This window comes from Lutra lutra, chromosome 9 (assembly GCF_902655055.1).
Source record: "Lutra lutra chromosome 9, mLutLut1.2, whole genome shotgun sequence".
NCBI classification, from domain to species: domain Eukaryota; kingdom Metazoa; phylum Chordata; class Mammalia; order Carnivora; family Mustelidae; genus Lutra; species Lutra lutra.
The window spans coordinates 118368722-118395874 of NC_062286.1; the positions used below are offsets into that span (position 1 = coordinate 118368722).

A 27153-nucleotide genomic window follows, 5' to 3' on the forward strand; every position below is an offset into this window, starting at 1 on the left:
GAAGAACTACACCCATTTGACAAAGGAGCTACCTCAAGTTGAGAAGTCGGGAGCTTGCCTGAGGTCACACAATTGGAAAGCAGAGGAGCCAGGACTGGAACCAAGCATTCTGACTCCAGAGCCTACACCCCTGGCTTTTGTAGTGGATACATTACTGGAGACCAGAGTTCTCATTATGGCCTGGACATGTCAGGAGAGGCCCTCAGAAGTGCCCTGGATGCTGCATCTCGAAGCATGGACAAGCACTGTAGGCCCAAGAAGAGGCAGATGGCTTCATGGCTTGGCAGCTGTCATCAGTCTGGTAGGACCGGACACTCCTGGAGAGGATACATGCCAAGACACAAGGGAGAGGGAGGGGTAGAAGGTATAGGCAGGGCCAGACTGTGGGTGTTTGGTATGCTAAGAGGTTGGGCTTTACCCTAGATACCAGGCAGAGTCATGAGTATCGGGATCTGTCTGCTGACATGAGACTTGCCCGTTAAGAATGCTCACACAGGAACAGTTCAGATTGTGGAAGCTAGGAGGTTGGAAACGGGTGGGACCATCAGGAAGCCACTGTTGTGATCCGGGTGGGACAGGAACGCCTGAACTGGGCAGGGCACAGAGCTCCTTGGTCAGAATCTGTCCAGTGGCCAGGTGGGTACAATTCTTACGGTTTATCCTAAGACCAGGGCTGGATTGCTTGCCAGGCTGAATCCATTTCTGGTCTCTCAGGATCCCTCCTGAATGAACTAAAGCAGGATACCCATGACTCACAGGGTAGCACTGACCTCTGGCCAGTGACCAGTTTCAGTCTCTAGGACTGAGGACTCCATTTCCCTATATGTAAATATGAGTGGATTTAACTAGACTGTATTTTAGGTGTCTTCCTAAAATTCACATTCTGTGAATTCATCTTAGATTTCCTGGTAGGCACATGAGGCCCTCAGAAACCTCACACATTTGGACACTGTCCAAAAGCATCAGTTTGCTCTTCTTTGGTGTTTGTAAAATTAATCTGGTAATCCTTCATAAATTGGAATAATCTCTAAGTCAGTCGGGCACTGTGATAGTTAATTTTGTGTATTAACTTGACTGGCCTGCTACGTCCGAATATTTGGTCAAACATTATTCTGCATGTTTCTGTGAAAGTGGTATTTTGGGGGGATAAGATTAATATTTAAATTGGTGGGGACACCTGGGTGGCTCAGTCAGCTGAGTGGCTGCCTTTGGCTCAGGTTGTGGTCCTGGGGACTTGGGGTCCTGGGATAGAGTCTGGCATCAGCAGTGGGCTCCCTGCTCAGAGGGGAGCCTGTTTCTTCCTCTTCCTCTGCCCCCCCTACTCCCCACTTGCTTTCTGACAAATAAAATCTTAAAAAAAAAAAAACAACATTTAAACTGGCAGATCTTTATTTTTTAAAGTATACGCGTCCTTAACATTACCAGATCGATGGCCAATGTTGTTGCTGTTGTTGTTTTTTTTTAAGATTTTATTTATTTAATCTTGGCTTGAGTGAGAGTGAGAATGGGCAAACACACAAAGTGAGAGGGAGGGCAGCAGACTCCCCACGGAGCAGGGAGCCTGATGTGGGGCTGAATCCCAAGACCTGGAGTTCATGACCTGAGCCCAAGGCAGAGGCTTAACAGACTGAACCACCTAGGCGCCCCTAAACTGGTGGACCTTTATTATTTTTTTAAAGATTTATTTATTTATTTGACAGACAGAGACCACAAGTAGGCAGAGAGGCAGGCAGAGAGAGAGGAGGAAGCAGGCTCCCCGCTGAGCAGAGAGCCCGATGTGGGGCTCGATCCCAGGACCCTGAGATCATGACCTGAGCCAAAGGCAGAGGCTTAACCCACTGACCACCCAGATGCCCCACGGTGGACCTTTATATCAGAACAGATTCCCTTCCATAATGTGGGTGTGCCTCATCCAATTAGTTGAAGGTCTTAACAAAGACTGACTCCCCTACCTCCCCCAGCAAGAAGAAATTCTTCTAGTGGACTGTCTTTGGACCCAACTCCTTCCTGGGTCTCTAGCCTGACAGCCATCCCTGCAGATTTTATTAATTTATTATTATTATTATTTTTAAAGATTTTATTTATTTGACAGACAGAGATCACAAGTAGGCAGAGAGGCAAGCAGACACAGAGGGGGAAGCAGGCTCCCTGCTGAGCAGAGAGCCGGATGCGGGGCTGGATCCCAGGACCCTGGGATCACGACCTGAGCCAAAGGCAGAGGCTTTATCCCACTGAGTCACCCAGGCACCCCATTATTATTTTTTTTTTAGTAATCTCTACACCCACTGTGGGGCTTGAACTCATGACCTGGCGATCAAGAATTGCATGCTCTTCTGACTAAGCCAGCCAGGCACCCATCCTAGGGTTTTTGGTTTTTTTTAAATATTTTATTTATTGGAGGGGTGCTTCCTCCTCTCTCTCTGCCTACTTGTGATCTCTCTGGCAAAAAAATAAATAAAATCCTTTTAAAAAAATTTATTTATTGGGGCGACTTGGGCTCAGGTCATGATCCCAGTGTCCTGGGATGGAGCCCCACATCAAGCTCCCTGCTCAGCAGGAAGCCTGCTTTCCCTCTCCTAGTCCCACCCCCCACTTGTGTTCCTTCTCTCACTGTCTCTCTCTCTCTGTCAAATACGTAAATAAAATCTTTAGAGAAAAAAAAGATTTTATTAATTTGAAAGAGAAAGCACATGTGTGCAAGCAGGGGGAGGGGCAGAAGGAGAGGGAGAGAATCCTTAAGCAGATTCCCTGTTGACTGCAGAGCCTGTTAGATTTCACGACTCTGAGAACATGACCTGAGCTGAAAACAGGAGTTGGACACTTGGGGCACGTGGGTGGCTCAGTCATTATGCGCCTGCCTTCCACTCAGGTCACGATCCTAGGGTCCTGGGATGGAGCCCCACGTCCCACTCCCTGCTCAGTGGGAAGCCTGCTTCTCCCTCTCCCACTCCCCCACCCTGTGTTCCCTCTCTGACTTGTTTCTGTCAAATTAAACAAACAAACAAATCTTTAAAAGAGTTGGACACCTTACCGACTGAGCCACCCAGGCACCCCAGGAAGGACGTTTAAGAAACAGCAGAGGTTATCTCTTGGAGGAAACTGAGTAAATGAGAGAAGGATCTTTTTACTTTATTCCTTCTTATATTCTACGTGCATATATTCTTTGACCTGGCAATTCCACACCCATAGATTTATACTTCTACTCATGCAAAAATGACATACATACAAAAATACTCAGATGCAGCATCATTTATAGGAGAAGAAGAATGGAACCAACCTAAACACCTACCAGGAGGAAACCAGTTAAAAAAAAAAAAATCATCCATTTGGAGAAACGTGGTGCATCTGTTACAAAGGAGGAGGTTGCTCTGTTGTTTTTGTTTTTCCCTTTCTCTGTTCAGAAGTGGAATGATTTCCAAGTGAAGCAGAAAAAAGCAAGACACAGGATGCTGTGTGTACACTATGCTAGCACTTGTGCGGGAAGTAAGTTAAACTCTATGCCTATGAATTTGCAAATGCAAGAAATATGTCTGGAAGAACACAGAATAAACTGTAACAGTGGTTACTAGGGGAAAGGAATTAGGTAACTGGGGAACGGGGATGAGAAGGAACTACTTCACAATGTACCTTCTAAACCATGGGGATGTATTATCTATTCAGAATTTTTAAAAAAATTCCTGAGGAAGAGAAATCACATGCTAGTTGGGGCCCTAAAGTCATCGGAACACAAAGCGCTCATGCTTTTCTTGATGTTTTTAACCTGAGTCTGCCCTGAACTGCTCTTACAAATTCTACCTTTGGACCACAGCTAATTTCACTGAAGACGCACGGCCTTCACCAAAACCAGGATAACTGCTGAAGATTAGAGCACTAGCGCTCTGCAAGGCAGATGACTCTTTCATCCATTCATAGAGACAACTGGATTCAGACCTTTTCTTTAGAAGCTTTTTTTTTATTCATTGTCTAACCAACAGAGAAGGTCAGCTTGAACCAAAACAAGCTAAAATAGCCTCATTACAACACAACAGGGCACAACCCAAAATGAGGACAGAGGTTGGCCTCAGTTCTTTTCAGAGCAGACCAAGCAAGTAGTTATACACAGGTGCCCCATTAAAAACTGATTAGCAATGCACCACCACCCCACAAATGCAGAGTGCGTAGAGAGATCGCTGGGGGCTCCCCACATGTGTCAGCCATAAATAAGCCCTTGCTTTTTTGAGGAAAGGGTGACCAGCGCGCATCTTGAGTGATGGCACCATCTGTTTACTCTGGAATTCTGATGGGGAGGTAACCATTTATTTCCTCCCCTGAATTTGAGATGCAATAATAGCCTGTATGAATACCTAAAAAGTGTCCTGGGAGACAGGTGCTGGAGAGGTGCTGGACAGTTGCTGTTCCCTTAACAGCGAATTCAGAGTAATCGTATAGGGCTCTTCAGTACTTAATCTTGTCGTTTTCCAGAAAACTTTGCACATGCGCTCCCAAGAAGCAAGCAGGGCCTTTATCAGCACCCCACAGGCCTGTAGTGAGGTGCCTCTCAGAGCAGCCACCCACGGAAGAGAAGAGGGAAGGGGCCAGAAATCAGCTCAAACACTCCATGCTGCTTCTGACTCGCTCCATCTCGTGCAGGAAGCTGTAGAACTGAGGCAAGGTTAATTCTGGGGAGAGAAAATTCAGCTTCAGGTAAATGTTTCCAACTCCACAGAATCATCCAAGAAAATGAATTTCCACCTAGAGATTTTTTTTTTCTTTTTCGACTTAGTACATCTAAGCAGCGCTTGATGGGTAATTGACCACAATAAAGAACTGAGAACCTTGAACACAGAAAGGTTCTCAGCTCCCTACAAAAGTGGAGAATTTAAAAATGGCATAACTTCACAGCACAAAGAGATGAAAGGGCATTATTCAGGATGTTCAGCACGACTTTTGCAGCAAGAGCTGCTTGCTCTTCAATCTTCACTGTCCCTTCTCCCTGCGCTTTCCCTTTTTCAAAGAGGCTCTTCAACTGTGGGGTCTCCAACCTGCTGATGGCTTATTATTTATGAGAGAAGAGGCAGTGGAATGGCTACTCCACAGCTCGGGTATGACTTTTTTCCTGGAAGAAATGATTTGTGGTGTTTTACAAGCCCACTGATTGCAGAGAACATGGAAAAAGTGAAAAGGCTCAAGCAGGAATTCAGACTCACCTATGTACAAATTTTCAGTTTGATTTCCTTTCTTAACCACCAACTTTAACTGATTTAAAAAAAGAGGCAATAAAAATTTAAATTAAAATGATGAAACAGGGCAAAGAAATTCTTGAAATCCTTTCACTTAAACATCAAAGCATCCAGCTTCTGACTTGAGCATCAAAGAGAAGCAATCTGGATCCATGATCACCAAAACTTCTAACAATTCTCATGACTATAAAACAATCAAGCTTTTAAGAAAAATATGAAGATCCTATTAATCTGAGAGTCGGGACGTTAGCGACCACGTTTTTGGCTGACCATACGGCTCTGAAGTACATGGCACTTCAGTGAACAGCCACTTAATTGGGTCTTTAAAAAAATCCAATGACAATTTAATAATTCTTAACCAAGTCAAAAATCTACCCATTTTCACAGATCAGAAGACTTACTTGTAAAAAAATACTTCCCACTTTCTCCAGTTCACTGCTCCCAGATGTCACTGTGACACAAAAGAGAAAATTCGTTAAGTGATGGGTTGACAACAGACATACTCTGAACACCTCAATCTCACAGGCCGTCCAGCAGAAGCCATGAAGGGACGAACATGAGGACAGCAAGATGTGCTCTTCAGGAAGTCAACTTACCAAGAGCCATGGATACAAAACCAGCTGCCAAATGCCAGCAGCAATACAGAGAAGCAGTTGCTAGCCCCAACTGTGAGCCCTCAGTCTGTGAGGACGGAGGACGCGTGCAACCCATGGAAACTATGTGAAAGCCTCTGCAATCCCACCCTACACCCCCCAAATGACCGGGAACTAGCTCTAACTAGTTACCTCCAAATTTCCACTCCATATCTACAAGCTGGTTAATCATCAGAGTCTGTCCTATGGCCCATCGAGCAAGGGTGGGGGCACTCTGCTTCCACTAGAACAAAAGCAAAAAGCCGAAGTCGTAACAATGGGGGAAATGCCCCCTCTTCACTCTGTACCCCAAAACAGCCATGTTTAGTATTTATACAGACAAGGGGAAGAATGCAGAACCAAGGGCTCAGCCTATATGCACAGATCTGGGAGACAGGGGCAGTAAAGACCGGCAGAAGACCACATAAATGTTTTCTTTCATTCCAAGATGGAGTCCCAATTTGGGACAAAAACTGCACGACAGCTAGTCAGTCAAATCAGAGGCAAAACATCAGAGATGCACTGAACAGTGCCGCCGTTTAAACACTGTATGTATGTCATTTGCATGAAACCCATTAAGCTGGGAAAATGACACAGAATTGATTGATAGCTTTTCCTTAGTTGGCATTTCTCACTTGTTTCTTTTCATGAAATAAGAGCAAACAATCTTAATTAACTCTGATTAAGAGGAATTATGATACCTTTTCAGAAAAGTAAGTGGCTTTCTCCTCACTAAGACCTATAAGAGAACAGAGAGAGACTTTAACAAAATGAAGAGCTGCCAGGCCTGTCGCCCTGAGCAACCTTGGCAATGACCTACCAAGAGTTATGAGATCAGCCCGGACCTGATCCGCCGTGAGACTCTTCTTCAACGCACCTGGGAAATGGGAGAAATCAATTAAAAAGGACGTATCAGTTAATCAACTGGCAGTAAGTATTAATAGAACAACCGATACGACAGAGAGGACAGAGGGGATACACAAAAGACGGGGCTAGCTCAAGGAAAATCTCAATCCGGCTGGGAAAAAAAGGCACAGAGGAAGCAACTGGAGAATGGGACAGCATGCTTTGTTTCTTGTACAAGGCAAATGTTTACCCCTCCGAAAGCATGAAAGAACTTAGAAAGCAAGAAGGACTTTATGGGCTTGGGGCTTAGGATACCCAATGTGAGCAAGGAAAAGGCCACAGAGTCCTGGAGCCAAGCCGGGGAGCTCAATGTCAGGCTGGGCAATAAGGGCAACAGCCTAGTGCTGTGCTGTGGCATCCAGAACCACTAAAGATGGGGGGGTCATTTAAATTTTATTTTCTCCTAGCACCACCCCCTTAAATTTTAATTAATTAAAATTAAACAAAATTTAAAATTCTGCTCCTCAGACGCACTGTTTCACGTCCTCAATGGCCACACGGGTCTGGTGGCCATGGTACTGGGCAATGTGGACTAGAAACCATTTCCACCTATTTAGTTAGTTCTACTGGACAGAGCTGCCAAAGAAAATCAGCTTTCAGGAGGTAAACGAAGATGGAGTAACAGCTGGTTTCTACAATTCCCAAGTCACTTCCAGAGGGGCAGGCAAAGCTTCCCTTCACAAGCCCTAAGAGCACTCCCCTGTGGGGGCTGCTTTGTTCTGCTTGCGAGGTCCAATTCCTGAAAACAAAGTGTTGCCAGCAATCTGGGCTTCTCAATGTTTAACCTCGGGCTACAGCCTAGAGTCACAATTGGGCAACCGCCTTAAAATTTTCCACTTCTTAGTCTTCCAGAAGCTGACTAATTAAAGAATAAGGAGACATCCACCACCATCCAGGGAGGGCCCTAGCGTAATACCCTGAGCCCAACTCCCCACCCCCAGCTCACTCCTGAAAAACAATCCTAAAGGCTGTTTGTCCCCTGCAAAATAAACCATGTAAACAAAGGGAGGAAATCTTTTATCGCCAAAATCAGACTGAGCAAGGAAGCCATAGCAAAATGAAAAAGGCAAGACACCAGGAAACCTTGGCCATAAAGGCCCTCCAAGACAGCCACTTCCTAGCCAATTCAATTAATTCATGTATACTCCTTAGTGTGTATCTAGCTCAAATCCAGTATTTTACTTGATGATCCCAAAGTACTCTGAAGTGGGGATTACTAACAAAACCTTTAATTTACCAGGAAACCAAAGGTTAAGAAAGATTAAGCTTTTGGGGAGAAAATGTGGCAAAGCCACAGTCACCAACTACACTGCCAAGAAGTCCCCCACCAGATGCGCTCTTGAGAGCACGCTCAAATATACCTGCGGAGCTCTTTAGCAACGTCAGTAGTAAAGATAAAATATCAGGAACATAGCTGAAGGCTGACCAGCTGAATCCACTTCTCTGGGCTCATGGAAAGGCTCGTGGAAAGACAGAAGTCACAGTCACTGCACGAGCATTTACTGAGGACCTGCCAGTGCCAGAACTATGCTACTGCTGGGAAACATCCATGGACACACAATGTCTGCCCTCGTGAGGCTCACCTTCTATTGGGAAGCGAAAGACTACAACAATGATGTAACAAGTAAGGAAGCCATACAGAGCATGGCTGAAAAGTGCCACAGAGAAAAGCAGCAGAGTGGGGTGAGGTTGGAGTGCTAGAGAGCTCTGCTCAACAGTTGATTAAATACCATTTGTGACTACTGTTCATTGCTGATTACCCTGTTTTTGCCCAGTCAGAAAGAACTCCCTTCAGAGAGGAGAAGGGGCATTATCACCTTTTCTTTTCTTTTCTTTTCTTTTTTTTTTTTTAAGATTTTTATTTATTTATTTGACAGAGAGAGATCACAAGTAGACGGAGAGGAAGGCAGAGAGAGAGAGAGAGAGGGAAGCAGGCTTCCCGCTGAGCAGAGAGCCCGATGTGGGACTCGATCCCAGGACCCTGAGATCATGACCTGAGCCGAAGGCAGCGGCTTAACCCACTGAGCCACCCAGGCGCCCCATCACCTTTTCTTAAATAACAGTTACCCACAAGGGCTAGAGATCTTGCTAAGTAATAAAATAAAGCCAGGCTTAAACAGTAGCCCTAAAGCCGAGTTATCAATAATCCAGGAGTTATCTGTATCTAGAAGACAATCATAGTATTAGCAGCAGTGCACTGGCACTCCCTGAAGCATTTCACATTGAGTATCGTCCTTTATTCTTACAGTGATGTAAGAACTTCTATTATAAGCTGTTTTCTGAGGACACTGATTCTCAGAGAGGTTCAGTAACTTGGCTCAAGATCTCAAAGCTGTTAAGTAGCCATGGTGACAAGTAAGCACACAAGGGCCATCCAGGAACCAAGTGCAATGTGGGGGCCCTCCTTGGATCCCGATGACAGCAACCCACTACAGACAAACAAAATGCATGAGACAATGGGGACATCTGAACACTGCATATTTTAATTTCAGATATGATAATGGCATTGTAGCTTGATAAGGGGGAAAAGGAGCCCTTTATCTTTTGGAGATAATGACTAGGTATTCAGAAATAAAATGGTATGACCTCCTGAGATGTGACTTCCGAGATGCGCTTTAAAATAATCCAGTTTGGAGAGCAGTGGGAAGCGGGTGGGGTGTAGATGAAACAACAATCTGGCTATGGGCTGGTAACCACTGAAGTCAGGTGTTTTTAAGAATTACATACTAAATAGTAAAAGAATAACATTAAAAAACAAAAACAAAAGCCACTGGGCTTTATGCCAACCATGGGAGGTACTGGCCCCAGCTTCCCCACTGTAAGATCCTAAACAAGCCACTTCCCTTCTCTAGGGCTCTCTTTATCTGTAAGATAAAGATTAAACTAGAGCAACACTACAAAAATTTACCTGACCCTCTCCCTGCAAAAAGAAAGAGGGGGAGGGGAAAGGGGATGGGAAGAGAGGACAGGTTCCATGGTTAACTGTTTCTCAGATACTGGGTAAGCAAGTTTCTTTACTGTGGGACTTTTCAGAGCCTGAGATATGTTAATGTGTATGTCTCTCCAAGATTCCAAGGCTGGGGGTGGGGGGCAGTATTTCTGGCTTCTGGCTGACCACAGAAGCCTTTTCTGGATGAAAATACCAATTTGGGGGGGCGGGCGCCTGGGTGGCTCAGTTGGTTACTGGACTGCCTTCGGCTCAGGTCATAATCCTGGGTCAGGCGATCAAGTCCCACATCAGGCTCCCAGCCCCTCGGGGACCCCTCGGGGAGTCTGCTTCTCCCTCTGATCTTCTCCCCTCTCATGCTCTCTCTTACTTGCTCCCTCTCTCAAAAAAATAAATAAAATCTTAAAAAAAAAGAAAAAAGAAAAAAAATAAATACTAATTTGGGGAAAACTGATCTGGAGGGCTGTGGCTCCCCCAGCACTAACAAGCTGTACTTCCCCGGGGAGGCCGTCCTACAAGGCAGGCCCAGGACGAGGGACAAGGAAGAGGATGAGGACCTGGAAGCCCTTACACTTCAGATGAGACTGGGAAAGCCTTGAATGCCACGCTGAGGATTAGGACCCCACCATGCGAAGTGAGCAGCTGTGAGATGCAACAAGATCCCGGATGTGCTGCAGGGGGTACTCCAGGCCAGGCAGGAACCAGGGGAGCCGACAGGGAGATGTTACTGCCACAATATGGCAGGAAGAACTAAGAACTTGTTTTGGGTGGAAGAAGAGAATAAATGATTTATAAGCTACGCCCTCAGATGCTTAGTTCTCATAATCCGAGAAGGCACAGGACTGAAACTAACTGAACTATCAATATATAAAGCTATCCCAATAAATAAATAAATCTTTAAGAAAAATAAAAAAAAAGATATATATATATATATATATATAAAGCTAAAGTCTAGCCAAATGTATTAAGTACTTTGCATATATTAACTCATGCATTCCTAATGCCACAACCATACTGCTCTTATTACTGTTTTTCAGATAAGAAACTGAGGCTGAGGGCGCCTGGGTGGCTCAGTGGGTTAAACCTCTGCCTTCGGCTCAGGTCATGATATCGGGGTCCTGGGATGGAGCCCCGCATAGGGCTCTCTGCTCAGCAGGGAGCCTGTTCCCCCTCCACCCCCGGCCTGCCTCTGCCTACTTGTGATCTCTCTCTGTCAAATAAATAAGTAAATAAATCTTAAAAAAAAAAAGAAAGAAAGAAAGAAAGAAAAACTGAGGCTGATCTGACCAAGGTTTAAAAGCTATATAGATAATGTGACTAACATGCTGCAAAGCCCACCTCTTGAATGGTATGCTAGTTCTTCAGGGTTCTCTGCACCAACAGTAAATACCTGCTATAAACAATGACAATCAATCTTGCCTGAAAAATATACACCCAACATCCCCTGGGAGGGGCACAGGATCTCCTAAGTTCAGCTCAACTCATGCAGCATGTACTAAGCATCTGCTTTATGTCATCACTTTACTTGAAACCTTGGCTCAGGAAAGAAGTACAAGATCCTCCTGTGACTTCAGAGGAAAAGCTCTCTGTTAAAGTCACAAAATAGTCACATGTAAAACAGCATGAACAATAGAAAGCTGTGAACAATTACAGTCCAAAATGAGAACTGTGGATAAAAACCATCTCTCAGGAGCTGACAGGAAGGGAGGTCACCGTGGAATGAAGTCAGGAAGGCTTTCTGAGGCAACATGGGCAGAAGCTCCCAGGTTGGGGAGGACTGAAGGCAGTTTGACAGGACTGAGGGGGTGGGGAGCGGATCTAACGAAGATGGGAAAGCAGGGAGGCAGGGACACCAGAAGACAGAAATCTCTTTGAAAAAATCAGTGTCCACACAACTGTTCGGTAGAGAGGTTTCTTTTCCTTTTTTAAAGATAGATTTATTTATTTATTTATTTATTTATTTATTTGACAGAGAGAGAGAGAGAGAGAGGGAGAGATCACAAGTAGGCAGAGAGGCAGGCAGAGGGAGAGGGGGAAGCAGGCTCCCCACTGAGCAGAGAGTCCGGTGTGGGGCTTAATTCCAGGACCCGGAGATCATGACCTGAGCTGAAGGAAGAGGCTTAACCCACTGAGCCACCCAGGTACCCCAGTAGACAGGTTTCCACTCACAGACAAACCTATCCCCACAGGCCAGAATGAGACTACTCTGGTACCACACTCCCAGGCCCTACCCTACAGAAACGCTCACACTGGGGCGTGCTCAATGTCCCGAGGGCAGTCACTGCCGCACTGTTTGAGAGTGAAAGGTCACAAAGATGTGCAGCAACAGGACGAAAGAGGACTAGCTGAAGAGACATCCAGTGCCTGGCACGTTACAGCCCTCAGAAGAATGAAGTTGACGTGGAGAAATCTCTGCGACATACCACGTAGGAAAAAATACAAGCTCAAGAGCACTTTCATGGTTTCCTACCATTCATGAAAAACAAGACTACACGTGTGCATATGTGCATGTCCGCCAGTGGACAAGAAAATATAAAAGGATACAGGGGCGCCTGGGTGGCTCAGTCGGTTAAGCACCTGCCTTCGTTCGGCTCAGGTCCTGATCCCAGGGTCCAGAAATGGAGCCCTGCATTGGCCTCCCTGCTCAGCAGGAAGCCTGCTTCTCCCTCTCCCAAATCCCCCCAGCTTGTGTTCTCTGTCTTGCTGTATCTCTGTCAAATAAATAAATAAAATCTTTAAAAAAAAAAAAGATATATACCAAAATTAAACTGTGATGGTGTCTGGAGACAAGAGTAGCATGAGGGGGTGCTTGGGTGGCTCAGTGGGTTAAGCCTCTGCCTTTGGCTCAGGCCATGATCTCAGAGTCCTGGGATTGAGCCCCACGTCGGGCTCTCTGAGCCTGCTTTTCCCTCTCTCTCTGCCTCTCTGCCTGCATGTAATCTCTCTCTGTCAAATAAATAAATAAAATCTTAAAAAAAAAAAAAAGAGTTGCGTGAGAGTAGAAGGGGATTTTTCACTTCTGATTCTGCGCTGTTACAGGTTTGCAATGAAAATGTACTGAATCAATTTGCAACTGAAAATGTATTGCAATGAGAATGTATCCCCATGTTAGGAAAGACTGTACATTCTCATCCAGCCTTTGGTTCACATGCCTTTAACCCACCACAAAGGCAACAAATACAAAAGCCCTATGAACAGATGATGAGAAACTTCAGAGTTGGAAACCTCAGGATGCTCTGATTTGAACCCACAGAACCTCAGGAGCAAAGGACAAGCCAAAAGGAAAAGACCTGCACTAAGATATGGGAAGGAGCACAACAGGAACAAATAAACACCCAACTTTCACTACATCACTGAGCTGCGAGCTTGGGAAGATCAGTCCATTGTTAATTTGTAAAATGTGCAAAGCGCTGTTTTACCTCCTCTCAACCCGGTCAACATTGATTCATTCTTTGAGACTGGCCTCAAATGTCGCTTCTCTCTTTACATAAAATTAACTTTTGATTAAACTGTGAAATCTATCAACTCTGTAGATAATATACAGTAAAACAGTAAAAAACAAGCAAATAAGACCACCCACAGTCCCTCCACCCAGATATAACCACAGTTAACATTTTTTTTTTTTTTACAAAAATAGGACTGTGGTACATAGTTTTATAAACTATTTTTTAAAAGATTTTATTTATTTATTGGATAGACAGAGATCACAAGTAGGCAGAGAGGCAGGAAGCAGGCTCCCTGCTGAGCAGAGAGACCTATGCGGGGCTCTATCCCAGGACCCTGGAATCATGACCTGAGTTGAAAGCAGAGGCTTTAACCCACTGAGCCATCCAGGAGCCCGTAAACTATTATTTTTATTAAACAGTATATTGTGAACAATTTTCTGTATCATTACATTTTCCTCATTAGCACTTTTTAAATTACAGAATTTGAAAAGAGCAACCTTTTACTGAGGTACTATGTTATGCATATAATTTACATTATCTCAATCTTGAAAATGAACCCCCTCCATTTACCATGAAAATGCTCAGATTGGCAGGAAAATGTTAGGAGGGGTTGTTGCCAAGGACTGGGAGAGACTGGGTACCTAAGTGACAGAACCACATCTACCTAACTCAGAACCATGAATTTTGACCACCATGATGTTCCCCTGTAAAAACAGACCTCCATGCATTATACTAATCTCTAATTTCTGGGCAATTTATTTATAATTTTTCTATATCATCAAAACAGTGCTATGATGGATATCCCTACAGCTAAACCTTCGTGATCACTTCCCTCCTGACTAGAGATTTTCCTGATTGCTCTAAGCTAATTACCTCCGAAACCGTCTGCAGTGAAAGACCTTTTTTATTTTCAATCCATCGTGGACTGATATTTTTGTGAAGTACAATGAAAATTTAGAAAAATGCATATAAAATATAAGTCCCAGATGGTTAAAGTGGTCAATTTTACATTATGCATATCTTTTTTTAAAATATTTTGTATCCTTCTCTTTTTTTTAGACTTTTATTTATTTATTTAACAGACAGAGATCACAAGTAGGCAGAGAGGCAGGCAGAGAGAAAGGAAGAAGCAGGCTCCCTGTCGAGCAGATAGCCCAATAGGGGCTCGATCTCAGGACCCTGGGATCATGACCTGAGCCGAAGGCAGAGGCTTTAACCCACTGAGCCACCCAGGCGCCCCTACATTATGTGTATCTTACCACATGAAACACACGCGTGCAGATGCGCGCCCGTGAGGTGCCTGGCTGGTTTAGTCAGTAGAACATGTGACTCCTGATTTCAGGGTTATGAGTTTGAGTCCCACATTGGGTGTAGAGACTACTTAAAAATAAAATCTTTTTTTTTTTTATAAGATTTTATTTATTTATTTGACAGAGACACAGCAAGAGAGGGAACACAAGCAGGGAAAGTGGGAGAGGGAGAAGTAGGCTTCCCGCTCAGCTGGAAGCCAGATGCAGCTCTATCCCAAGACCCCCCCCCCCCCCGCCAACCCGGAATCATGACCTGAGCCAAAGTCAGATGTATAATACTGAGCCACCCAGGTGCCCCCAAAATAAAATCTTTTAAAAAAATAAAAGCCCCATTTGAAAAAATCAGTATATTCAAAAGATTTCGGCCAAATTGCTATAAAAGCTTCTAAATGCTTACTCTTGATTTCTGTACTTACAGTGCAGAGGACCAGACAGCAGTCTGGGGACAGAAGCTGGGATGCAGACTGCACTCTGAGCTGTATCTCTATTAGAGTTTACTGCAGTTCTGTATACCCGGCTTCTTCCCTTCCTAGACTTCGAGTCCCGCCCCTGTCTGGTTCTCTACTGAGTGCGCTGGCTCAGTGCCAGAGCAGCTTGCAGACCCTGTGGACTGAAGAATTCAAGTTAACATCTCCAGCCTCAGCTGCCAGAGAGGCTACTCACCGTTTGGAACTAGAAGGAGGCTTTTCACGATGCTTCTGAGAGGGCCAAGACTGATCTGATTGGTGGTGGCAAACTCAGAGAGCTGAGACAGAAACCTTTCCACCTGAAGAAAGGAAACAAACCGGGCCTTCACTTGCTTAGCATCTCAGGGCTACAGACCCACACTCAGAACTCTCCCTATCATAAGGTACTTTACCTCTTTTGGTGCAGTTAGGAAGTGGAAAAGCACTTCTGTCAAGGCCGAGAACTGCTGTGAAGAGAATGACAGAACATCAGTAACATTCTACTCCTGGGTCAATGTTCCCACATCGCATCCAACTACAGACCCTTAAGAGAGAACACATAGGTATTGATACCTGTTTGATCATTTTCAAGTTCGAATATTCACGACACCCACTATCCAGTGTCAATATATCAGTGCTACTATACTGTCTGAAAAACTTGTGTATTTTATTGGAACACTTGGGAGATATACACTGAGACTGTGAGTATATGCACACACATGCATATATACATCTCAAGGGTCCAAGTACACGTGTGTGTGTACACACACACACACACACACACACACACACACGACCTGAAAGAGAGATCACTGGAAGATTAATAGCAGTTGCTTTTTTCTTTTTGTTTATATTTCCACATATTTATTATTCAAACACAAGCCAATCCAAATAATATGATTTCTTCTTTTTCCACCCCACACAAATATTAACATACTATACAAGCTTTTTCTCTATCTGGCCTTTTTTTTTTTTTTTTTAAAGACTTTATTTCTTTATTTGACACAGAGATCACAAGTAGAGAGAGAGGAGAGGCAGGCAGAGAGAGAGAGAGAAGCAGGCTCCCCACTGAGCAGAGAGCCTGATGTGGGGCTCGATCCCAGGACCCTGAGATCATGACCTGAGCTGAAGGCAGGGGCTTAACCCACTGAGCCACCCAGGTGCCCCTCTATCTTGTCTTTTAAAGCAGTTATTTCTATGTAGTGAGATTTTAGGTGATTTATTTTCTTCTATCCATATTTTCTGGGTTTCTTCCCCAACAAACATCTTATTATGTATATGACAAAACAGTAAAGTTATACTTTATTATTTACTATCCTAGAACAGTTTATTCTTTTAAGATTTTATTATTTTTAAGTTTGTTTTCATTTTCTTAGTAATAAAATTACTCTCCCTGACACCCCCCCCAACTCAGTCCCACTGCCCTAGGTAGTTATTGCTAACACCTCTGGCCTTCCCAGAATTGCATTTGAATTTAATTTCTTTTAAATAGAAATGAGATGATGATAGTGAACCTGTACCCTGCACCTTGACTTTTTTCATCCAATTTTATCTTAGATATTCATCTGGTCAGTAGATACAATTCTACCCAGTTTTTTTTTTTTTGTTTTTTTTTTTTTTGTTGTTGTTGTTGTTGTTTTTAAGATTTTACTTATTTGGGGCCCCTGGGTGGCTCAGTGGGTTAAAGCCTCTGCCTTCCACTGGGATCCAGCCCCACATCAGGATCTCTGCTCAGCAGGGAGGCTGCTTCCCTTCCCCTCTCTCTGCCTACTTGTGATCTCTGTCTGCCAAATAAATAAATAAAATCCTAAAAAAAAAGATTTTATTTATTTGTCAGAGAAAGAGCACGCCCGAGGAGTGGGCGAAGCAAGGAGCCTGATGCAGGACTCAATCCCAGGACCCTGGTATCATGATCCTGGGATCATGACCTAAGCCAAAGGCAGGCACTTAACCAACTGAGTCATCCAGGCATCCCTCTACGCAGTTTTGTTTTGTTGTTGTTGGTTTTTTTTTTTTTTAAGTAATTTCTACACCCAACTTGGGGCTCGAACTAACAGCCCTGAGATTAAGAGTGGCATGCTCCTCCAACCCAGCCAACCAGGTACCTCTCCAGCCAATTCTTTTAACAACTGCACAGCGTTCAACTATATACTTAGCGTGTGTGCCTACTTTGTTGTTATTCTAAATACTGCAATGAATATCCTCCCACATATTTCTTTGTGACATGTGTCTATACATTTTTTTTAAGATTTTTTTAATTTATTTGAGAGAGAGCGCAAGAATGGGAGAGAGAGAGCATTAGAGGGGAGAGGTCAGAGGGACAGAAGCAGGATCCCCTTCAAGCAGAGAGGCTGATGCAGGACTCAATCCCAAAGATTCCAGGTTCGTGACCTGAGCTGAAGGCAGTTGCTTAACCAACCGAGCCACCCAGGTGCCCTAAAATACATTTTCAAAATGTATCTTAGGTGAGATGATATATGCATTTTAAAATCTGAGAAAATGTTGCCAAACTGTCCTGCAAAGAAGTTGCATGGATTTATACTCACACCTGCCAATGGCACAGAAGTGTCTACTCCCTCAAAACTTCATGGATATTCCCTGGAAAAACTTTAACCAAGGCTGAACCAGGGGTTGTCTTTCTGCAGTACTTATGATACTGGGTATTAGCCTTGCATAGCTGCTGATTCTATATAGTAAAAACAAGAAAAGTCAGGGACTAGTTACACACTGTGTCTTCAGACTATGAGTTTTCCTTTATTTCCCCCTGCAATCTGTTGACTGTTAAATCTTTGGCTAATTGTATTTTCTGTGTCATCCTGGGCCTTTTAAGAAATGGAGCAGTTGGGATGCCTGAGTGGCTCAGTCGTTAAAGGTCTGCCTTCGGCTCAGGTCATGATCTCAGGGTCCAGGGATCGAGTCCTGCTCAGGCTCTCTGCTCAGTGGGGAGCCTGCCTCTCCCTCTGCCCTTCCCCCTGCTTGTGTACATTCTGTCTCTCTCAAATAAATAAATAAAATCTTAAAAAAAAGAAAAATGGAGCAGCTGAGAAGCCTTCCAGTGGCTTTTCCATTTCCAGATCTCAGCCTAGCATTCAGGCTCAATCTCCCTCCCTGTGAAGCCTCAACCTAATCTGGTCTGCAGGACCTGCCAAGCCCCATCCCTATCTCCACTTTTCCAGAACCCCTTTATCCTTCAGTGTCCTGCTGTCAAGACACCACCACCCTCCCAACAAGAAAGTGACCTACCCAGATTCTTAACTTCTGAGGCTCCCTCTTGGAACCTTGCCTGAGGGCACTTAGAATTCTAAATCTTGATAAGAAACACAGACTTGTCTTCGCAGAGAAGCTCTATGTACCTGCCTTAGAATGCTCACAGAGCCTTAGTTATCAGAGTGCACAGTTAAGCATTTGTTGAATAAATCTTCCCTAAACACCTTTCCCATTCTTTGCCTTTGTATCTGCATAGCTGTCTCCTTCTGGAATGCTCACCTGCTCATCATCATCCATGAAATCAAATCTTAACTATTCTTACCAGTAAATATATGGAAAGATGTTCAAGATCATTCCAGATGAGAAATGCAAATCAGCAAAATAAGGAAATACCCCCTTTTAACTTATCAGATCTTCAAAAATATTAAGTTTGATAAGACCCGTGCTGGTGAAAGTAACAGGAAACAGACATGCTTGCACTGTCGATGAGAGGATTAAACTGGGACTTTTCCAGAGGGCAATTTGATAGTCCTATCTAATTTTTTTTTTAAGATTTTTATTTATTCATTTGAGAGAGAGATAGTGAGAGAGAGCATGAGCGAGGAGAAGGTCAGAGGGAGAAGCAGACTCCCCATGGAGCTGGAAGCCCGATGTGGGACTTGATCCCGGGACCCCGGGATCACGACCTGAGCCGAAGGCAGTCGTCCAACCAACTGAGCCACCCAGGCGTCCCGTCCTATCTAATTTTTAAATGCTCGTATCTCTTGACCTAGTAATTCCATTGCAGGAAGTATACCCTTCAGATATGTTCCAAAAAGTAAACCCAGACACATTTACACAAAGCAATTCACTGACAGCATTGCTTATAAAAACAAAAAACTGAAAGCAACTTAAGTGTCTATTAATATAGGGTGCGTAAGGGCTCCTGGGTGGCTCAGTTGGTTGAGCGACTGCCTTTAGCTCAGGTCATGATCCTGGAGTCCCGGGATCGAGTTCCGCATCAGGCTCCCTGCTTGGCAGGGAGTCTGCTTCTCCCTCTGACACTCCCTCTTCTCATACTCTCTCTCTCATTCTCCCTCTCAAATAAACAAACAAAATCTTTAAAAAAAAAAAAAAAATATATATATATATATATATATATGGCAGGTAAAATAAATTATGGTAGATCCATTTCAAGGAATATCACACAATCCCTTTTGTGTAAAAGAAGATTTTAACAGATACCCATATATATATAAGGCAGATGGAGGGTTTTTTTCTACAAAGATACAAAAGAAACTATTAAAATGACTTTCTGCAGACAAGAGAAATAGGTATTCTATTTTAATCTTATACCTTTGGGGGCGCCTGCGTGGCTCAGGTCATGATTCCAGAGTACTGGGATGGAGCGCCACTTCAGCCTCCATGCTCAGTGGGAAGCCTGTTTCTCCCTTTCCCTCTGACCCCAGGCTTGTGCTCGCTCGCTCTCACTCTCTATCTCAAATAAATAAATAGAATCTTTAAAAAAAATCTTATACCTTTGAATACTGCTTGAATTTTCTAGCTGTATGTGTTGCTTTCATTTACAGCTAGGTGAGAAGACCATAGACCATTTGTTTTCTTCTTCCTATTTTTCTGAATTTCCTCTCTCATAACCATTCTAAAAATTATTTTTTTAATCCTATTCTCAAAGATGCTCATTACGTAGAACTGGCCACAGGCATCAGAGAACACATCTAGGTGCACTTAGTACTGTGTTGGATCTCTGTTTCTGACCTGACCTAGCAGATCACAACTTCCCCAGCATAAAAGGCTGTGTCCATCATGCCTTTGCAAATCTCACTGGGTTCAGTGGCTATCTGGTGTAGAGTAGGCATTCTGAAAAATATCCACTGAGTGAGCAATAAATGTTGGATACCCACACTGATACAATGATTCTTTTCCTCCCAGATGCCTAGGCCTCAAACTTCACAATAAACTCAGCCAATAGAGTGGGTACTTGGAAAAATCTGATCATCCAAAAAGGCAGGGGAAAGACTCCCGCTCATCAGGAAAAAGCTTTGTGTGTTAAAAACAAAGGTAAAGGGGCAGCTGGCTGGCTCAGCCTTAAGAGCATGCAACTCCTGATACCAGGGTTTTGAGTCTGAGCTCCCCGCCCCCAACACTGGGTGTGGAGAAACACAAAGAAAAAACAAAAAAACAAACAAATCACACACACACACACACACACACACACACACACACACACCCCGCCCCCCGGCCACAAAAAAACTTAAAAAAAAAAAAAAAAAAAAAAAAAAAGGTAAGGCTCCGGAGTGGGGTTTTTTTGGTTTTGTTTTTAAACGGGTTTTGTGTCCAATGTGGAGCCCCATACAGCCCTAACTCATAACCCTGAGATCAAGACCTGACCTAACATCAAGAGTCAGACACCCAACCTACTGAGTCACCCAGGCACCCCTAGAGTGTGTTTTAAAGTTAGAATATGGGGGCCGCCTGGGTGTCTCAGTGGGTTAAGCCTCTGCCCTTGGCTCAGGTTATGGTCTCAGGGTCCTGGAATCAAGCCCTGCATCTGGCTCTCTGCTCAGCAGGGAGCCTGCTTCCCCCTCTCTCTCTGCCTGCCTCTCTACCTTCTCTACCTACTTGTGATCTGTCTGTCAAATAAATTAATAAAATCTAAAAAAAAAAAAAAAAAGTTAGAATATGAGGGCAAGCTCTGATTTTAAAGAATGTGGTTTATGTTTTTTCTATAAATACCAAGTTGGAGGTAAACTTAGGAAACCTACCATCCTGCAGCTTCAAAAAAGGTTTTTAGCAGCAGAATCTTTTTTATTCTCCAAATGGAAACCTTCCAGAAAATTCTGCCACATAACAAGTGAAAGCTAAGCTACCTAGTTGGGGAGATCATCTACAAAGCTCTGTTCTGTTTGTTTCATTCCCCAGAATCTAAAGTCAAGCATCTGGTCCTGAATTCCTGGCTCTGCAACTTCCTGGCTGCCTGACCTTAAACAGGTAAATTTCTTTCCTGGAACCATTTTTCTTACCTGTAAAATGAGAATAATAACAGCACCTACCTTGTAGGGGTGCTACACATAAAGCACTGAAAACAGTGCCTGCCACATGGTACATGCTCAATAAATTGATGGCTCTTTTTTGACTGCTCTGTGATTCAGTCCCCTTAATCTGTAAAATGGGGATAATGACAGTACCTACCTCCTATGGTGGTTCTAAGGACTCAATGGCTTAGTAATATACATAAAAGCACTTAGGGGCGCCTGGGTGGCTCAGTCAGTTAAGTGTCTGCCTTCAGCTCAGGTCATGATTCTAGGGTCCTGGGATCCCTGCTCTTCGGGGAGCCTGCTCCTCCCTTTCCCTTCCCCCATTCGTTCTCTGTTTCAAATAAGTAAATAAAATCTTAAAAGGGGGGGGCACTTAGAAGTGCTGTATGATAAACAGTGGCCACTAGCCACATGCAGCTATTAAATACCTGAAAAAGGCTAGTCTAATTTGAGATGTAAAGTGCAAACCAGAATCAGAAAAATGAGTATCAAAGCACCTGGGTGGCTCAGTGGGTTAAAGCCTCTGCCTTCCCCTCAGGTCCTGATCACAGGGTCCTGGGACCCTGCATCGGGCTCTCTGCTCAGCGGGGAACCTGCTTTCCCCTCTCTGCCTGCCTGCCTCTCTGCCTACTTGTGATCTGTCAAACAAATAAATAAAATCTTAAAAAAAAAAAAATTAGGGACACCTGGGTGGCTCAGTAGTTAAGCGTCTGCCTTCGTCTCAGGTCATGATCCCAGGGTCCTGGGATCAAGCCCCGCATCAGGCTCTCTGCTTGGTGGGGAGCCTGCTTCTCCCTCTCACACTCCTGCTGCTTATGTACCCTCTCTCACTGTGCCTCTCTGTCAAATAAATAAATAAAATCTTAAAAAAAAATTAGTATCAAAAGGTAAAGTATCTCGTTGCTATTTTTATATGGATTACATGTTGAAATAGTAATATTTTGATATAGTGGATTAAAAAACATTTTTAAAAAGATTTATTTATTTGACAGAGAGAGACACAACGAGAGAGGGAAACAAGCAGGGGGAGTGGCAGAGGGAGAAGCAGGCCTCCTGGGCAGGAAGCCAGATGCGGGGCTCGATCCCAGGACCCTGGGATCAGGACCTGAGCTGAAGGCAGATGCTTAACGACTCAGCCACCCAGGCGCCCCTAAAAAAATTTTTGTTTCATTTCTACTTTGTTTAAAAAGATTTTTATTTATTAGAGAGAGAGCACGAATGGGGGGAGAGGCAGAGGGGGGAAGCGGACTCCCTATTCTAGCTCCCTAGGGAGTCTGACAACTTGGGGACTCAATCCCAGGACTCTGAGATCAGACGCTCAACAGACTGAGCCACTCCAGCACCCCCTTTATTTATTGACTTTTCATTTTTACTTATTTATTTTTAATTTTATCTATTTGAGAAAGAGAAAGCACACACAAGCAGGGGTGGGAGTGGGAGAGGGAAAGAGAGAAACAGACTCCCCCTTCCAGGGAGCTCAACACAGGACTCAATCCCAGGACCCTGAGATCCTGACCTGAGTGGAAGGCAGATCCTTAACTGACTGAGCCACCCAGGCACCCTATTTTTTTTTTTACTTTTTAAAGATGTTATTTTCAAGTAAGTAATCTCTACACCCAAGGTGGGATTTGAACTCACAATCCCGAAATCAAGGGTCACAGCCCTTCAACTCTCTTTTTAATTTTAATTTTTATTTATTTATTTATTTATTTAGATTTTATTTATTTATTTGACAGACAGAGATCACAAGTAGGCTGAGAGGCAGGCAGAGAGAGAGAGGAGGAAGCAGGCTCCCCACTGAGCAGAGAGCCTGATGCGGGGCTCGATCCCAGGACCCTGGGACCATGACCTGAGCCGAAGGCAGAGGCTTTAAGCCACTGAGCCACCCAGGCGCCCCTCTTTTTAATTTTTAAGTGTGACTACCAGAAATGTAAAATTAGACATGTGGCTTACAATTTATGTTGGACAAAGGGCTTTCAGAGTATGTCTGGCATTGTAATTTGTGTTACTTTATGAGAAAACAGTAAGTTGTGAGGGATGTTGAGATGAAGGAGAGAGACCCCCCACCTCCTTGGAAGTTACAACCCAGTGGGGGAAATAGATGTACCTTTGCAATGGTGGTGAGAAGTGTCATTTTAACCTATTTAGTTTGGCTGCCTTGGTGCTTTGAACAGGGCACGTCAACGGGCAGAGGAGCAGGAAGTTGGCTGGCTGGCAATTGCTGCCTCAACAAGCAAAAACAGCTTTTCCAGCTCCACTATTACCAAGGGCTGTGTGTTGGGGGCGGGGGGGGGGGGTCCTCCACAGTGTAGAGTAATATGGCTTTTTTCTTTGAGGACTGCCAGACAGTCCCCCTAATCGGAGCCTCAGGCCATTACCCAACCCCGTATGTGACCACAGATTAACTGCCCCTCCACTCCAGGCTCCCCTGACCCCCGCTGGATGCCAAGACCCCCCTCAGTCTCCCTCACCGGCCTCCCTACTGAACATCTCAGTCCCTTCCTGGCCCACCAAATTCCTCAGTTCCCCAAACTCCCTTCAGCTTTATCAAGACGCACCTAAGTTCCTCCGCTAAAACCCCACATATTCTCCTCGGTCCCAGGACTCCCGGAAGTCCCACCTCTGAGCGCCTCCCCCCCACCCCTGCCCCGGGCCCCCTCAGCTTGCCCCGTAGGCCTCTAGAGATTCCTCGGCCTCCCAAACGCGCCTCAGACCCCGGATTCCCCCTTAGCCTGTCCCTGAATCTCCCTCTGGCCACTCGGCACACCGGACGCTCCCCTGCCTAGCCCGTCCCACTCTCCTCGCCCCCAGGCTGCCCTCGGCCCATACCCCTCCCCTCCCTCAGCCCTCGGGACCCACGCCGGCCCGCGCCCCGGCCGCCCGACCCACCTGCGCGCCCAGCTGATTCAGCTGCTGCATGTCGCCGCCCACGGCCTCGGGCACGGGGTCCTGCGTGCAGTGCAGCCGGCCCATGGCGTCCGCCCGGCCCCGCAGGGCCCGCCGCCTCTCAGCTTCCTCGTCGCGGCCGCCTGCCTCGCCGCGCTTCCGCAGCCGCACTTTCGCCACGGTGGCCACCGCCGCCGCCGCGCTCCTCCCCCGGGCGGGGCGGGGCGCCCTCGCGGAGCGCCCTTGCGGAGCCGCGGACACGCGCGGGCCCCGGTGGGGCGGGACGGCCTCGCGGACACGCGCCGATGCGGGACAGGCACGGACCGCGGGGCGGGGCGGGACGGGATGCACTCGCCGCGCCACAGACGCGCGCCCCGCGAGGAGCCGAGCTGCCAAATGTGGGATTCCCTCTGCGAGACCCCACAACACAGATCTTGGCCTTCCTGAACCTCGGTTTCACTCTCTGTAAAATGAACCCAGGGATAGCTGCTTAACTGAGTAATCCTCCCAAAACGTTTAGAGTGTGGCCTGACCCACAGGAGGTCCTCCTTCAGTGGCTACCAGGTATTAACATAGTTCTGATGCATTCAGCAGATACTTGTTGCACGCCTACTCTGCCAGGCCCAGGAGATAGAGAAGTGAACGATGCAGGCCCAGTGTCCCGCCCCAGGACAGCTTACATCAGAGCAGAGCGGTAACTACTCAAACTTGGGCTTGCGTCAGAATCTTCTGGAGGACTTGCTGTAATGCAGATGGCTGGACCCCACCCCCAGAGTATCTGATCCAGAAGGGTATAGGGTAAAGCCTGAGAATTTACATTTCCAACAAGATCCTAGGGACCACACTTTGAGAACCTCTGGAGTGGAGTAAAGTGACCCCAAGAAGTGCAAGGACTGATAGTGCCAGGGAGGGTGGTGCTCAGGTCCACGAAGGGAGATGACTAAAATAGTGTTAATCTCTTCAACCTGAAACACTTGAACCCCTATGTTGTCTCTTCCCAAGGACCTTTCACAGCCAGGGGTAACTATTACCCTGATCCCCAATGAACAGATGAGAAAACTGAGAGGTGCTCCCTGGAATCTAGGACATGACCCCCAAATCCAAGAGCTTCTTCACTGACCCCTGCACTCAGCCTTGAAAGTTGGGAGGGGAAGGGTAGAAACATGGTGTGTGGGCTTTCTTCTCCATCCTTCACTAAAAATCCATCTGGAAGGGTATGAACAAAATGTCTTCCACCTAGAGGCCAAGTGCCTTCCCTTTAGTGATTCTTTCATTCATGCACTCATTCAACAGATAATATCAAGTATCTACCAGAGAGTGGATACCAGGACAGGCATTGGACACCACAGTGACAACTGATGCAGTGCCTGGCCCCGGAGAAATCCGAGTTTAGTCAGGATAGCAGATGTGTGAAAGAGACTTGTGAAATTCACACGTGTGTGTGAAATTATTAACTGATGTCAAGAAGTACAAAGTGCTTTGAAAATGTATGCAGCACACTTCTCCAAGTCCAAGGTATCTGGAAGAGAGTAAACCTTCAAGTTACTGACAGTGACTGAATTCAGGCCCCTTGACACACCATCCAGGAATTTTTATTTTAAAATATTTTCAACCTTTTAAGAAAGATTCCTGCTGGGGTGTTGTGTTTCTTTATCTATATCTTTAAATGTTAAATTAACTTTGTTGAGGTATAACTTAAATGAGATGCACTCCTTTTAAGTGTGTTTCTTTATTTTAAGATTTTTTAAAAGATTTTATTTATTTATTTGACAGAGAGAGATCACAAGTAGGCAGAGAGGCAGGCAGAGAGAGAGGGGAGGAAGCAGGCTCCCTGCTGAGCAGAGAGCCCGACCCGCGCGCTTGGTGTTCAATTCCAGGACCCTGGGATCATGACCCAAGCCGAAGGCAGAGGCTTTAACCCACTGAGCCACCCAGGCGCCCCTTTAAATTATTTTTAACTTAAAAAAAAAAAAACTCCTTTAAAAAAAATTTCTTGGGGCACCTGGGTGGCTCAGTGGGTTAAGCCTCTGCCTTTGGCTGAGATCATGATCCCAAGATCCTGAAATTGGGGCTCTCTGCTCAGCGGGGAGTCTGCTTCCCCCTCTCTCTCTGCCTGCCAACTTGTGATCTCTCTGTCAAATAAATAAAATCTTTAAAAAGGAGAGAGAGAGAGAGAGAGAGAGAGAGAAAAGAAAGAACAACTTTTCTGTTAAAAAAAAAAATCCTTGAGGAAACCACTGGATTTCCCTTCATTTTTGCTCCCATAGTGACTGGTGCTGAGGCACACAATAAATATTTGTGGAACTGAATTAGTCCATGTGACAGAAAAGAGGGTAAGAGAAAGAAATTGACTAGAAGCTGCTGTCCAACACGGTAGTAACACAGCGACTATCTAGCCTTCTAGTTTTCTTCCATGTCACAGGTCCTTGGGGCTTCTGTGATTTGTTTTGGCATATTCAGGGCTTTCCTCCTTCCCCAACCTATTTAATCTCTGATAGAGTGTGGTCCTTGAAGGACATGGACACCATCTGGGAATTAGTTAGAAATGTAGACTACGCGTACCACCCACCCACCCAGACCTGCTGATTCAGGATCTGCATTTTTAACAAGGTGACTCCCGGGCACATTCGAGTTTGAAGTGTATAATAACAACCATTTTTAGATGCTCACCACGTGCTAGGCTTTATCTGAAGCTTCCGAACAGACAACAGGTATAATGATAATACTTGGCACCGTCCACCTATTGTCGCTTCTATTATTTCTGTTTTAATGTTTATCACATTGTGTTATTGCTGTCATTTGCACATCTGTCTCTCTCACTTACTAATAATGTTGTCTTGGGCAAATTACTTAGCTTTTTGTGCCTCCATTTCTTTTTTCATTTGTAAAAACGGAGACAATAATAGAACCCACTTGAAAGGATGAAATGAGACAATGCTCATAAACCACTTAACACAGCAACTGGCCCATGGTTAGTGCTCAATAAATGCTTATTATTATTCCAATTTTTCATTCTTGTAGAAAGAATATGGCAATAAGCATCCCTGTACACATTCCCCCCCCCATCTGATTATTTCTTTATGAGAAATTCCTAGAAGGGTTAAGGAATGTTATGTTCA

The 27153-nt window shown here is 45.0% G+C and overlaps 1 protein-coding gene and 1 long non-coding RNA gene across 4 annotated transcripts; one reads left to right on the plus strand and one right to left on the minus strand.

Annotated features, from left to right (window-relative positions):
* Nucleotides 1-3931: 3931 nt before the first annotated feature.
* On the minus strand, nucleotides 3932-24236 carry COMMD7 (COMM domain containing 7). Of its 3 annotated transcripts, none has more exons than XM_047746198.1 (9): nucleotides 24038-24235; nucleotides 15320-15370; nucleotides 15124-15226; nucleotides 6672-6728; nucleotides 6553-6590; nucleotides 6005-6095; nucleotides 5621-5670; nucleotides 5187-5235; nucleotides 3932-4658 (listed from the first exon to the last, which is right to left on the minus strand). In XM_047746198.1, exons 1-9 carry the CDS (start codon nucleotides 24119-24121, stop codon nucleotides 4582-4584), a joined length of 600 nt encoding a protein of 199 aa, XP_047602154.1. In that variant the 5' UTR covers nucleotides 24122-24235; the 3' UTR covers nucleotides 3932-4581. The 3 variants fall into 3 exon arrangements, with proteins under 3 accessions (XP_047602154.1, XP_047602153.1, XP_047602155.1); XM_047746197.1 differs by having other exon boundaries at nucleotides 15320-15373; nucleotides 24038-24231; XM_047746199.1 differs by lacking the exon at nucleotides 3932-4658 and adding an exon at nucleotides 4665-5095 and having other exon boundaries at nucleotides 15320-15373; nucleotides 24038-24236.
* LOC125109346 (uncharacterized) lies at nucleotides 7763-26750 on the plus strand. Its single transcript, XR_007130198.1, has 3 exons — nucleotides 7763-7896; nucleotides 13342-13345; nucleotides 26739-26750. It is a non-coding gene; the product is annotated as an uncharacterized LOC125109346 (long non-coding RNA).
* Nucleotides 26751-27153: the final 403 nt, after the last annotated feature.